Raw genomic sequence first — 16,039 nt, 5'->3', positions numbered from 1 at the left:
CCAGATGTCATGTGTGTCCACCTAGTGGTCCTAAAAAGAGTTTAAATCAAAATCGATAGCTGGCTGTTTGAGAGAGGATCCAATGTGAGGGTCACGAATAAGTGTTTGCCAAGTGTCACATGTTTGATGGCAAATTGAAAAATCTGATTCTTCTAAGCCTTTTATTAATTATTCTTGAATTATAAAAATAGTTTAGAAAATTAAATTAAAATACACAACATAAATTCAAACTAAATGATCAATTAATTCTAATTAATTATGTCGATCATTTTGACTAAAAAATGTTTAAAAATGATTAAAAAAAAAAAAATCGGGCACAAAAAGGCCAAAAAAATTAAAGTGACTGCACCACAACGATTAGTGCAAAATAAACTTCTCGAAAACATACAGGTTTTTGTCAATTTTTGAAATGGAAAACGCCCGGTTAAAATGCTCAGACGGATCAAAATGTGACCAAAATATTAGCCAAAAAAATAAATAGAGCACACCAAATTAAACTACACGAAACATAGATTAATAAAATTGATGTTTGCAAGCTTGATTTTGAAATTTTGTGTCCCCTATTTTGACACACATTTAAAAATTGATTTAACAGGTTTGCCTGTAAATCGAAAATTTATTTCGACTAATATTCTAGGCACTATGCGGTATGAAATGCGTGATATAAGATGCAAATATGCAAATGTTATGATGTATGTATTGATTCAGCGATTCAGGCTCAAAATTGGGGTGTGACACCTTGCCAAGGTCAACTCGTGTGAATCCTAACACATCAATTTTTACACCATTTTTATTGGTAACCCACTTACATTTAAATAAATGAACTTTGAAAGTAACATAATCATTCTCCAAATTCTCTTAAATGACACCGTAGAACGCGTTGGTTGCCAAAATAGAATTCTTATCTTTTGAACTAGAGAAATACACGGATTCGCCTCAATCATAACCCTAATATTTTGCAGTATACTTCGCTAATATTTTGCTTTTGTATAAAAGCAATAATTAGAAACGTCATATGGCTTCCAAGTTATCATAGTAAATTTTGGCATGTATGACAACCATTTAATTATCTCGGATGCACAATCATCATTATAAATCCTATTATTAAACCAACTTATGAATTCCTTGTTATGCTGTGTCAAGAACCACTTGTCATTCATTCGGGGATATTTTTTGTTTATAAATTTTTTTTGTGTAGTTATGTAAGGTTCAACTACACTAAGATTATTCAATATATAGAAATGTGCTTCAAGTACTACATACCTATTCATTGACTTAACATTTAAACCTTGAGAACCTCTACCTTTAAATCTGTTAGCATGACGAGACTTTGGAATTCCAATACACTACTTATGAAAAATAGTTTGAACAAAACTCAAGAGATTCTTCGATGATGTACCTTTCAAAGATTGAAGCTTCCATCCAGTGATGATTCTTCATATATCCTTTAAATATCTTCATGTATCGCTCTATAGGATACATCCACATTAAATAATCTGGACTACAAAATCTGATTTCTCTGATGAGGTGAACAAGTAAGTGAACCATAATGTCAAAAAATGATGGAGAAAAATACATCTCTAACTGACACAATACTATTGTAGCCTCTTCTTCTAATTCATCTAATTTTTTTAAATCAAGAACTTTATTACCTATAACATTGAATAATAAGCACCGTCTGGTTATAATTACTCTTACATGTTTTGGAAGGATCCCACAGATAGCCACTGGTAGAAGTTGTTGCATCAAGACATGACAATCATGAGATTTTAAGCCAATTAACATGAGATCTTTCATTGGTACAAGTTTCTTGATGTTTGAAGAGTAACCTTGGGGATCTTTGATACCATGCAAACACTCGCAAGAAAATTTCTTTTTTTTAAGATAGAGCGTGACATGCCGGAGGAAAATAAGATCTTTTTCCTCTATCTTCTGGAGCCAATTGTTGTCGTATACCTATCTAAACAGGAATTCTTATTATCTTTAGTATTTCTTGGAATGTTTAGAAGTCATCCATCACATCAAGACAATGTCTTACATCGAGTCTAGACCAATAAGGAAAATTAAAGAACACCTATCTATTTTTCCAAATATTTCTCTCAACGGGACCGTCTTTATTCTTTCCAAAGACAACATTAAGGTGTTTTTGTCGTTGATAAAATTCTTCTCCATTTAAAGGTTTAGGAGCGCTTTCAAACTCCTGCTCCCTGTTAAAAGCCTTCTGCAATCTACGATAAGGATGATAGGGTTTTAGAAATTTCCGATGCCCAAGAAAAACATTTTTTTCCAAACTCAAGTTGTTGAAAACAAGTATCATATTCACATATAGGACACCCTTATGTCCTTTGACACTATGTCCAGCCAAATTACCATATGCAGGAAAGTCGTTGATTGTGAAAAATAACATTGCAGAATCTTAAACTTTTCACCAGAATATGCATCATCAACATCAACACCTTTATCCCAAAAAAGTTTTAAATCATCAATTAATGGACTTAGATAAACATCTATATCATTTCCAGGTTGTCTTGGTCCAGAAATTGTCATACTTAACATCATATACTTGCGCTTCATGCACAACCAAGGAGATATGTTATAAATCATAAGAATAAGCCACAAAGAGTGGTTAGTACTCATATTAACAAAGGGTTTCATTCCATTTATGGCAAGCCCAAGCCTAAGGTTTCTTGGCTCAAGGCCAAAATCTGGAAACAATGAATCAATTTTCTTCCATTACAAAGAATCATCTACATGGCGAATATTTATATCATATATTTCTTTCATCTACATGCCATCTAATATTCTTTGCGTCATTCGCCTTAGCAAAAAGTATCTTTAACCTTGAAATTATTGGGAAGTACCATAACACTTTAGCAGGAGGATGTTTCTTACTAACACTATCATTGTCATCACCATTGTTGTTCTTTAACTTGTAGAATGACTCACCATATTCTGGACATTGATCCAAATCTTCATATTATTTCCTATATAATATGCAATCATTAGGGAATGCACATATTTTGACATACTCCAAAACCATTGGACACAATATCTTCTTGGCCTCATAACAACGATCCAACAAATGGTTATATTCTTGTAATAATTATGTGAAACGTTTATCCCAACACCCACATTTTGCCTTCAGATTAAACAATTTTAACAACACAAACAATTGTGTAAAACTGGTGCACCCCTTATATGAAGGCGCATATTTTTCGATACATAAAGTATAATAAATATGGGATTTTATATAAGACGATTCTCCAATATCACATATCATATCTTCTAGTCGATCATCCATATCTTCATCCATTTGTGACGTCACATTTCGACTATTATCCACTTCTCCATGTCATGTCCATGTTGTATAATTTTGACATATTCCATCACAACATAGGTATTGTAAAATTTCTTTCTTTGACCCTTTTTTGATATGACGCAAGGAAAATAAAAAATACCATTATCTTTGGGAACATTTTTTCGGTGATATCAAGGAATTCAAGAACCCCATTCTCATACACGGGCCTAATCTATCAGCTTTCATCTAACTACGGTCCATAACAAATTCTGGAGTTTATAACAAAAGAATCTGAATGGCACACTAATGCTACACACACAACATCCTAATATGATATATGCATACAATCGAAATAAAACATGAACACGGTCACATGAACAAAATGGCTAAACCTAAATCAGATTCACAAAATTGCAATATGAACATGGCAACACCTAAAGCATATTCACAAAATCTGAATTAAATATGAACATGGCAACATGAACAATGTGAGTGTAACTTTCCGTTTAGATAGGTTTTGTATGATGTCAAAACTAGAACTTAACGTTTATGTATATTGGACGGTATCATCCGAGTCTAGGTGTACATTTTAGCGTTCTTCCATTAGGAAGCATGTCAAAATTGTTGGAAATGGTTTGAAAAAGGGTTGTGCATCAAAATATCTTGTTGTTCATGAAAAACTTGTTTTATGTGAAAATTTCACATTACAGGTCGATACGTAGTTGATCTGGTAAATGCATAGGTCGATACATTGTAGGATAGGTCGACACATACTCTACATTATTAAAGCATGTAGGCTATGTTTTATGTGATGACTGAACAGGCCGACCTATAGGCAGTACATTGGCTTGATAGTTTGACACATGCCTTTGAACAGGTCAACACATGGCTCGTACAGGTCGACCTATTGATCAAAAACTTTTAAAAAATTGCCTTAGTTTTCATTCCTTTTGCCTTCCTTTTTCTTTCTATTGGTCACATGCATATAAATACCATATACATGCATCATTCTCCAGTAAGGTTTCTATAGTGAGTAAAACCTACATGAATTCAGGATTCGAAAGCATCTCATCATCTTCAATTCAATATAAGCATACACACAATCAAACTACACATAATCATTTTTTGATTGGGTGCCATCTAGATTAGGATTGATAACGTCCAATTAGGTTTGTTGTACCGAGAATATAGGGTTTAGATCTTTGAGGGATTCAAATCAGAAAATCGGGGTGGGTTTTTCCTTCAAGATCTTTAGGGTTTGAAGGTTTTGGAAAAGATTGTGCAGTTCATATTTGATCGAGTGAAAGCCTTGGGACTAGGTGTGTCATGCAAGGGACTAGCGTGAAACGGTGGATCATGTTGACAAATCTTTGGTTCAACAAGTGTACGCTTGGGATTAATTCAGCCAGGTGAAAGCCTTAAGACAAGGAGGTCGTGCAAGGAAGTAGCAACAAAATGTGAATTGAAACCGCATTGTTGGTGTCTTGATCAAGGTTTTTGGAGGTGCTAGAGTCAAGAACAAACTTAGGGTTTGTAGGATTTGATCTCTCATCTCTTGTATACATACATTTGCAAAGTAAGATTTATTATAATAATATCTCAATTCGAATTGAGGACAGATATACCCATAGCGAGGTCGATTGGGGAACTGCCTAAACAAATCCTTGTATACTCTCTCACTCTCTCTCTCTCTCTCTCTCAATATATATATATATATATATATATATATATATATATATATATATATATATATATATATATATATATATATATATATATATATATATATATATATATATATATATATATATATATATATATATATTCTATTCACAAATTGTTGATTGCTTTGATCACCGGATCAATATAGTTTGGATCATAATTTTGATTATATTTTGAATCTTGTGTTTGTTGTATTGATCACTAACCATTTGGTTGTGATTGAATTTCATAGAACAACAAACACCACATAAAATTTCAAACTTTGTATTCCACACATCAAATGTTCGACAAATTATTTGACTTAGTTTTTTGTGTGTGGATATCATTGGAGATAGAATTTTACTATTGTAGAGTATTCAATTAGTTGTGTTTAATTGTTGTTGATTGACTTGTGGATTATTATCATAACATTGACACTTTTACACATATTTGAGCTAGACGATTTTTGATCCGGGAAATATTTGAAACTTGCTTTCGCGTCATAAATTTTTCTAAGTCAAATTTTTGGATAAATTTTTAACTTGGGATCTATTCACCCCTCTCTAGATCTACGTCTATCGTCTAACAAACAATACACATAACAATGTCAATGTCGAAGGCATTGATTCATGAAATGCAACAAAAGCCAACATCATTTATCTGATAAAAAAAAGAAACTAGTAACCCTAGCGAAGAATATAAACATTCAGAAGCATCAGAGAGAGAGAAAGAGAATAATAACATACCATAATTTGAAGAAGATGACGATTACGTTTCCAGAAATGAATGAAGATGGTGAAGATTTTGCTACCGTTGTCCTCTCGTTCGCTAGGACACTCTTGTGTGTTATGAACGAAATGAGGTACCTATTATGTTTTAATTTTGTGGGAAACAATTTCACAACGGTTGCAAGCTTCAACGGTAGTGAAATATGGAACATATAACCACGGTTGAATGAAAGAACCGTAGCTGTTATATTTTCAATTTTTAAATAATAATAAATATGAAGGGACACATGCTTATTTTTATTGAAAAAATGGAAGAATGTTAATGTTGAGATTCAAAGCTTGTCATTCAAATTCTATAACCATAGTTATTTTTAGGAACCGTGATGAAAATTTTCTTAATAAAATAAAAAACACATGCGCGTAAAAAATGTGATATGACTACGATGAAAAAATGACCGTTGTAATATTGTGTCATCGAAGGTATATTTTCTAGTAGAGAGAGAGAGAGAGAGAGAGAGAGAGAGAATTGCGTAACTAACTTTCAAATCCAAACTGCAAACGTTCAACTCTATTACAAATGCAACTTCATTTGAGTTTTATACAATGACCTAAATGAAACTCAAATTCAAACTAAACACACATACAAATTCAAATGAAATGCAAATGAACTTGAAATGAATTACATTTAACAAAATTGAACAAATTTATACAACATATTCAAAATGATGATAATTCACCATCAAGTACAAACAAATTCATACTACATATACTCAAAATGATGATAATTCACCATCGAATACAAATACAACCACCATAAAATTAAGTCCATCATCAAATTACAAATATGTATGGTGTTGGACCAATTATTCATAGGATGCAAGCATGAGATGCTTATAAACATTGGTTCAGTTCATCAGTTTTGCGGTTTTTAAAAATGAAAATCGAGAATCTAATTAAACTATTTCGATTTTTGTTGGTTCAACTTAGTTTTTGAACCAAATCAGAACATGTTGATTTTCCCCCGATTTAGTTTACTTTAAATCTTCAATTTTGTTCGATTTTACATGATCCGCTTACATCCATGTCATCATGTAATCTGCTATGATGACAAATTAGTTTTACCTATCTAATTAATTATAATAGCTATACAAAACTACCAAGTTCTTAAATTAATCTTACTATATACATTATTTTTAATTTTCTGTTTTAAATTAAAGAAATTCTAAAATATATAAAATGTGAATGAAATATGATATGATTATTTATGATATTATTTTTCATTTTATAAAAAATTTAAATATATACCAAAATATAAATACAACTTTTCAAAATTCTCCTCTTTAAGAAGTTCCATTCAAACATATCCTCAACCATGTCTTGTGTGTAAGAATCATTTTTCCTAAAACAGAAAAACAATTAATAAGGATGGGAAGTTGTTTTTCCCAAAACAAAAATACCTAACATGCTTTTTATTCTTCCTGTAAAGACATGCACAACGGTTGAGAAATTATTTTGGTTAAAGTAGCATAATGATATGTTTTGGGATTTTTTATTCTTAATTGGACAAAGAAGATGATGTTGATATTGATAGCTCATGATTTATTTTTAAAATTTTAGTTTTTCATTTCAACAAATATTACTATTTTGTTCCTGTAACTTGTGATGTAATAAAGTGATATCCATATTAGCTTATTTAATACTAAGTTAGTGAATTAAGTATTAGATCAAATTCGTATTTGTTTAAGAGTAAAAATATATATTTTATCTAGAATAATTTTATAATTCATTTTAGAGGATTTTTGTCAAAGAACAAGTTAGTTTACATTTATTTACGAATTTGAAATTTTTATTTTCAAAAATAATTTGCATCCTGTATGGATACAACGAATGTTGTCGATTCATGTTCTAATTTGTCACTCCCACGTTGGTTTTTGACATCCCATTATTTTATAATTTTATAATTTCCTCTTATAAAAATTTAAATACATTTGAGTACAAAATTTATGTAAGACAATTCAAATTTTCGATAGTGTATTTAGAATTTCTAGTATACCGAAATTTTTAACATTTCTGTGAGTTTGAAATATTATCGGAAATGTTAAAATGTATCATGTTATACTGGAGAGTGAAATTTCCAATAGTTTAATTTGTTTAAAATTTTAAATGGTCAGGATTCTGTTGACAATTTTGGATGGTTGTGATTGCACCGACTGTTTTGTGTGCTCCGGAATAGATGCAAAGTTGTATAAATAGGGGTCACATGTTGTTTGAGAAAATCACCTCAAAATGCTTCTTCCTCAATTTTGATTAAGGCAGAAGTGTACTTCAACGGAGCTTCACCTCCCGTAGAGTTCCGGCTTTCGGATGACACGACATCTCTCACCGCCTTGACATCCGAGTTGAATGAGTTATTGTCTAATACTAATAACAGAAAGGTGATAAAGATCGCGTTTCGTGATAATTGGATTGATACTAATGGAAGGATAAAATACAATCTTATTGAGTTGAAGACCGATGAAGATGTGACAGTTATGTTGAGATCATTTTGCCGTAGGTTAAGAAATGGGTTGATCGAGTTAAATGCAAAGATTTCAAGATCTGTCAGCGACATAATTAAGATGATGAAACATCCAGAATCATCTGACAGTGTCTAGGTTTTCTTATTTATTATTGTTTTCTTAAGTCATGTTTAAGTTATGTAATCATTTGTCAAATGTTAATTTATGTTCATCTTGCACAATGGAAGATCAAAAGTATCACCTAATAAAAAGTTATGTGCAAATGTCTGAGTAATGTTACATGTATTATACAAATAATACACATATAATACATAAAAATAACAATAATGTTTAAATAGATTCCCCAAGTGCTATGTGTGCAGCCCAAATAATTCAGTAAAAACCTCACCATCTGGGTTTACCAAACCCATGAGGTTATTCATAATAATTGCAATCATCTGGAGGCGCTATTGGTCATCGACATCAGTTGGAGGTGGCGGAGGCGACGACATGTCATCGACAGGTACCCCAGCATCGGAAGGCCCAACATCATCTGTATGCTCAACAGGTGGGATGATGCGAGGGTGTGATACAGTGAGGTACCACATCAAGTAATCATCCTCACACTATGAGTCGTGTTGAATGCGCACTACGCGATCTCTAATGGCACAACCAGAGCTGATAATATTACTCTGAAACCACCTGTTAATGCCTGTAAATGGAATATCCATAACTGGTCATGGAATTCCCTGAACATAACGATATTATCGCAGACACTTCTCAAGCAAGTGTCTAGCAACTAAAGCATATCACCGCATATAACCAGAATATAAAGAAGAGTCATTAAACTCACGGTAGACTCTATGATTAGTGTATGGTGTCTAGATGAAATCATATACAGTCGACGCATCTAACCTCCTCCTATACTCCACAACACCATCGGGATGTGACTGCATATCCTCGCTTGTGGAGCCCCCACATGGAAATGTTGCATCTTCATGTCACATGTGGTGGGGAAATGCTCGTATATCCAACACTAATATCAGAACAGATACATAAAAAATAATAATTAAGAAATGTTATTTGTAACAATTAAATAAGAACTAAACAACAAATAATAATTTCAAGTATATCTGTAATAGACTCAAATAACCAGCAAGTTGTCTGGTCTCAAAGGTTGTCGCAACTCCAAGTGTTGTACATAGGATGGTCAACACAATGCACCCACAAGCCCAACTGGTATTGTCAAGGCTACTAAATAGCCACATGTATCGAGCGTCGATATAAACACTCTACATGTCCTCAAAGAGAGTACATACTACTAGATGTATCACGTACACCCTAGTGGCAGCCTCATACCGATGTGCCGCAACAAGCTCCTCGTACCTATCCCGGAGCCAAGACATATGAAGGTGAAATCCCATGTTAAAGCCAAAATCCTCTAAGACGACCTCCTTAGAAACTCCCAAATCTCGTACAATAGTTAAACATGCAAGGAACAGGCTAATAATAAGAGCCGTGAAGAATATGTCGGTGATATGGAGATGGAACAATGGGGAGACATTATTTAGAGGGATAGTCATCTCCCCAAATGGATGATAAAATGAAGATGTCTACTTATGTAATCTCTGAATAAAAGTAGTAAAAAGTGGAGCGTCGAGCATGGTAAGGAAGCAGTCGGGAAATGGAAGAAGATCAAATGTGAAAATAAGACACTCCATCCAATATGTTTTGAGGAAGACAAAGTGCAATTCAAATGATCATGTCAAAAGTATGGAAAAAGCTTCAAATGCATTTAATCAAATAAAGTTTCAAGCAAAGTGTGAAAGCTAGCATCAAAGGATTGAAGACTCTTGAAGACTAGCATCGATCTTAAGTTTTTAAGGTACAAGCATGCAATATATATTGATAACTTAGTGCTCAAAATTAATCCAAATATTCATTGCATGCATGGTTCATTGGTTCACTTGCCTTTACTATTACACTAATTTTTCTAAGCATTTTTTTCAAAAATCAGTTCAGGAAATCGATTACCCCATTTCTGGAAATCGATTTCTAATTGGCAAAATTCTATTTTTAGTTCAGGAGATCGATTCCCTCTTTCCAGGAAATCGATTTCCACTTGCCATAATCAACTTTTTCAACTCAGGAAATCGATTACCCCATTTTGGGAAATCGATTTCCATCACGAAAATTTGAAATTTTACGGAAGTAGTGGCTGGGTTCAAACATATCTTTTGGGCTAAACATTTTCCAAAGTTCATCCATTAACCATTGCATATTTTCATTGAATCACACTCTTTCATAGAGGTGTCAATGTGATATATATATTCATAATTTCATAATTCAAAGTCACCTCTTCCATTGCAATTTGAAATCTCATACACATTCATTTTCAAACAAGTGTTTTGAACTTTGAACTTTGAACTTTCTTTAAGAATTTTTCTGCATTGTTCACATATAGTAGTCCAGAAAATTCATCCCATATTCATAAACACGTGAGCACTAATATATCATTATAAATTGTGTGTTTAGGAGAGAAGATCAATCATAATGATAGATATATTGTCATATACTTTCTTTAATCAATATTTTCCAGAATTGGTTGTAAACACCTTCATGTCCAGGATTGTTGGAAGCAATTGAGTTGAGTTTGAGAGGATTGTTCTCAAATCAACATGGAGAATCACAAGAGGTTGTTCTTGGTGATTGTGTTTGTCTTGTACAAGTCATAAAGATATTGAAATCTCTTTCGTGATGAAAGGGGACTGGAGTACTCTCGATTTGTGAGGGGGAACCAGGATATCTCTTTGTGTTCTTTATCTTTTCAGCATTTACAGCATTCATCACTTAGTAATCTCCAACGAAAGATTATTAAAACAAGACAAATCCGGAAAAAAAATTATAGTACCTAATTCACCCCCCCCCCCCTCTTAGGTGCACACTCAACTTACAATTGTCATCAGAGCGGGTTATTGGTAACTTGCTCCTCATATCCAAAAGATGGCTTCCGCAAGCGCAAACTCGGTGTTCAAAGATGGAGGTAGTAGCAACAAACCACCTCTATTTTCTGGAGAATATTTTGACTTCTGGAAAATCCGCATGAAAGCATATTTTGAAGCACAAGGAGATGGTATATGGGAAACCGTTGAATATGGTACACATAATCCTATTAATGTGGTAATTGGTGTTGGCACTCCGAAGGTTAAAAGTTCATATGATGAAGATGATAAGAAAAGAATACTTAATGAAAAGAAATCTATCAATATTCTTCAAAGTGCATTAAGTATGGATGAGTTCTTCCGTATATCTCAATGTAAACGCCCAAAGAAGTATGGGACACTTTGGTGGAGACTCACGAAGGAATCGCTGAAGTTAAAAGATTCAGATTAAACATATTGAGTCAAGAACATTAAATGTTCAAAATGCAGCCCGGAGAATCCATTGTTGCATTGCAGAAAAGATTTATTTATTTGAAGAATCATTTAATTGCTCTAGGAAAGACCTTTACAAATGATGATCTCAACCTTAAAGTGATAAGATCCTTGACTAGAGAATGGCAACCAAAAGTAACGACCATATAGGATAAGAAAAGTCTTTCTATTATGACGTTCACGTCATTATTCAGAAAACTCCAAGAACATGAACTTGAACTTGGAAGACTTGAAAAGCATGAAAGTCAAGAGAAGAAATCCAAAGGAATTGCTTTGAAGGTAGACTCAAAGGAATATAAAGATAATGACGCACCAGAGGAAGATGAAAATTTCATGCTCCTTGTTAAAAAGGATTGGTAAGTTTTTTGTTAAAAATGACAAATCCTTTATGCAAAAAGAAATAAACATTTTAGGAAAAGGGAGGCTTCCACATCTACGCAAGATATCATATGCTATGAATGTGGAAAGCAAGGTCATATAAAGTCGGATTGTCCAAAACTCTCTAAGAAAGATGGCTTTAAAGGCAAGAAAGAATTCAAGATTAAAAGGGCGTATGTTGCATGGGAAGATAATGAGATAAGTACTTCATCTGAATCGGAAAGCAACAAATGTGCAAATTTAGTATTAATTGCTTCCCACCATTTCGACGATGAAGAAGATGAGGTTAATAGTGATTTTTATCTTTACGATAGTGATGCACAAGGTGCTATAAATGAACTTCTTAAAGAATGCAAAATTTTGTATAAAACAATATCATCTCAAAAGAAAATAATTTCATCTCTAGAAGAAAAAGTCGTGACAATGGAAAAATATATCGATGATGAAAAACAAAAGATGATTAGTGAAAAATAGAATTTTGTATGTAAAAATTGTGAATCACTTTCTTTCCAAATTGTCCAATTAAAAAGGGTTCTTGAAAGGTATGAGAAAGGACAAATTGGGTTGGAATGTGTCCTTAGCCAACAAAGATATTCCAATGACAAAAGTTGACTTGGTTATTCAAAGTTTTCCAAACCAAGTTCTAATAAAACTGTCTTTGTTAAAGATAATGACCAACCAACCAAAGAGAAAGTGAACAAGCCAAAAGATGTTCATCACTATCCTAAAAGAAAAAGATTTTCTAAAAAGAAATATTATGTTCCTAGATGTAGAAGCAATTTTGAACCTACTTGTTTCTATTGCGGAATAAATTGTCATACACCTAATGCATGCTATGTTAGAAATTTTAGCATAGCATTTGGGCATTACGTGTGGGCAAAGAAAGACACTAGTTATGAAGGACCTGAAGTAATTTGGGTACGTAAAAAAACTTAATTTGTTTTGTAAGTATGCTTGAAAACCACATCAAATCTTTGGTATCTTGATAGTGGTTGTTCTAAGCATATGACAGGAGATATTGATAAATTTTCAAATCTAGCATTAAAGGCCAAGGGTTATGTCCCTTATGGTGATAAAAACAAAGGGAGAATTATTGGTATAGGCAAAGTTGGAGCATCACCTTTCACATCCATTGAAGATGTTCTTTATGTCGAAGGACTAAAGCACAATCTTCTAAGTATTAGCCAACTTTGTGACAAAGGCTTTAAAATAAAATTCACCAAGGATGATGCTTGATTGAAGATTAAGTCTCACATGAGGTAAAACTCAAAGGTACGAGATTTAATAATATATTTATGATTTCCCTTGATGATGTGTCTTTGAAGGTAAAATGTCTTATGGTGAACAATAATGAGTCATGGCTTCGGCATAAAAGATTCACTCATATTCATATGGAACGTTTGAGTAAACTAATAAAGCATGATCTTGTTATTGGATTGCCTAATATAAAGTTTTTCAAAGATATATTATGTGATACATGCCAAAAGGGAAAACAAACCATATCAACTTTCATATCAAAGAATGTGGTGTCCACTACAGGGCCACTACAATTGTTGTATATGGACTTATTTGGTCCATCAAGAACAAGAAGCTTCGGATGTAATGTGTATGCTTTAGTTATTGTTGATGATTTATCTATATACACTTGGACATTCTTCTTAGTGCAGAAAAGTGATGCATTCAAGGCATTCAAGAAATATGCAAAGCAAACTCAAAATGAGAAATCTCTAACTATTGCCTCCATAAGAAGCGACCATGGTGGAGAATTCCAAAATGCCTCCTTCGAAGAGTTTTGTGAAGAACATGGAATATTTCATAATTTCTCGGCGCCAAGGACTCCTCAATAAAATGGAGTGGTGGAGAGAAATAATAGGTCACTTGTGGAACTTGCAAGAACAATGCTTAGCGACTAAAATCCTCCAAAGTATTTTGGGCGGATGCGGTGAGCACAACATGCTATGTAAGTAATATAATTATTATTAGACCTATCTTGAAAAAGACCCCGTATGAACTCTTTAAAGGAAGCAAAAACCAAACATCTCTTACTTTCATATATTTGGATGCAAATGCTTTGTCCTTAACAATGACAAAGATAATCTAGGTAAGTTCGACGAGAATTCCGACAAAGGTATATTTCTTGGATATTCTCTTACTAGTAAAGCTTAGAGAATATATAATAAAAGAACTTTAACAATTGAAGAATATATGCATGTTACCTTTGATGAAACTAACCCCTCCAAGGAGGATATTAATTTGTGTGAGGATGATGGTGATATTGTAGAAGTTCCTCAAAAAGATACTTTAAGTGCAAACAATGATAATCAACAAAAAAATCAAGATGAGCAAGATCAACAAAAGACAAATGAAAATGATCTACCTAAGTAATGGAGAACTCATCGGGATCATCCAATTGATGAAGTCATTGGTGATATTAGTCAAAGTGTTGTAACAAGATTAAATCTCAAAGATGCATGCTTAAATATGGCGTTTGTTTCACAAATTGAACCTTCCAAAGTTGATGAAGCCTTAGGAGATGACCAATGGATAGTTGCTATGCAAGAAGAGTTAAACCAATTTGAAAGGAATCAAGTTTGGGAACTTGTCCCTAGGCCAAGTGGTAAACACATCATAGGTACCAGATAAGTGTTTAAGAACAAGCTTGACGAGAATGGTATAATTGTTCAAAACAAAGCACGGTTGGTGGGACAAGGATACAATCAAGAGGAATATGTTGATCTTGAAGAAACGTTCTTTCCAGTTGGAACGTTAGAAGCTATTTGTTGACTACCTTCTTATGCACGTTCAATAAATTTTCAGTTATTCCAAATGGATGTCAAGAGCGCTTTCTTGAATGGCTACATCAATGAAGAAGTCTATGTCAAACAACCCCGGGGCTTTGAAGACTTAAAGAATCATTCACATGTCTTCAAGTTAAGGAAATCTCTTTATGGCCTAAAGAAATCACCAAGATCATGGTATGATCATCTCAACAACTTTCTTTGTGAAAAGGTATTTGAAAAAGGTAGTGTTGACAAGACCTTTTTTATTAATAAAACAAAAGGTAACACTTTATTGGCTCAAGTCTATGTTAACGACATCATATTCGGCTCAACAAATAAAGAAATGTGTGAAGAATTTTCATCAATGATGGAAGGAGAATTCGAAATGTCCATGATGGTTAAGATGAACTATTTTCTAGAACTCCAAATTAAGCAACTAAAGGATGGCATCTTCATCAATCAATCCAGGTATTGCAAAGAATTATTGAAGAGATTCGACATGGATAATTGTAAGGCTATGTCTACTCCAATGGGATCCAAAACTTATGTTGATCAAGATGAATTGGGTGTTTCAATTGATATCACAAAGTATCGAGGTATGATTGGCTCATTGTTATATTTGACGGTAATCCGTCCTGACATAATATTTAGTGTTTGTTTATGTGCACGCTTTCAAGAAAATACAAAAGAATTACATCTCATCGCCGTTAAAAGGATCATGATGTATCTCAAAGGGACAACAAACGTTAGACTATGGTATCTTAAAGGTAGTATTTGCAATTTAGTTGGTTATTTTGACGCTGATTATGCAGGAAGTAAAACTGATAGAAAGAGCACTAGTCATACATGTCACATTCTTGGAAATGCATTAGTATCGTGGGCTTGCAAGAAACAAGCATGTGTTTCTCTCAGCACTGCCAAAGCGGAATACATAGCAGCAGGTAGTTGTTGTGCTCAAATAATGTGGCTTAAGCAACAACTTCGCGACTACGGAATCGATCTTGGATGCATTCCTTTATGATGTGACAACATAAGTGCGATAAATATTACAAAGAATCTGGTCATGCACTCAAGAACCAAACATATTGACATTCGACATCATTTTCTTCGTGATCACGTGCTTTTAGGAGATCTCAAAGTCACATTTATTGATACTCATAATCAACTCGCTGACATTTTCACAAAACGTTGGCACGAGGACCATTCTACAAAGTTCGAAGGG

The 16,039-nt window shown here is 33.3% G+C and overlaps 1 protein-coding gene across 1 annotated transcript; it reads left to right on the top strand.

Annotated features, from left to right (window-relative positions):
* Nucleotides 1-15,202: 15,202 nt before the first annotated feature.
* On the top strand, nt 15,203-15,838 carry LOC127137774 (secreted RxLR effector protein 161-like). The gene has a single exon (XM_051064196.1). The coding sequence runs from the start codon at nt 15,203-15,205 to the stop codon at nt 15,836-15,838; it is 636 nt and encodes a 211-aa protein (XP_050920153.1).
* Nucleotides 15,839-16,039: the final 201 nt, after the last annotated feature.

The sequence above is a fragment of the Lathyrus oleraceus genome, chromosome 4, assembly GCF_024323335.1.
Source record: "Lathyrus oleraceus cultivar Zhongwan6 chromosome 4, CAAS_Psat_ZW6_1.0, whole genome shotgun sequence".
Taxonomy (NCBI): Eukaryota; Viridiplantae; Streptophyta; class Magnoliopsida; order Fabales; family Fabaceae; genus Lathyrus; species Lathyrus oleraceus.
The sequence above is the reverse complement of the archived record's forward strand: the minus strand, read 5'-3'. Positions and strand labels throughout refer to the sequence as shown.

Excerpts from the sequence above, each read along its gene's own strand:
- LOC127137774 (XM_051064196.1), top strand. The coding sequence starts at position 15,203 with ATGTCCATGATGGTTAAGATGAACTATTTTCTAGAACTCCAAATTAAG.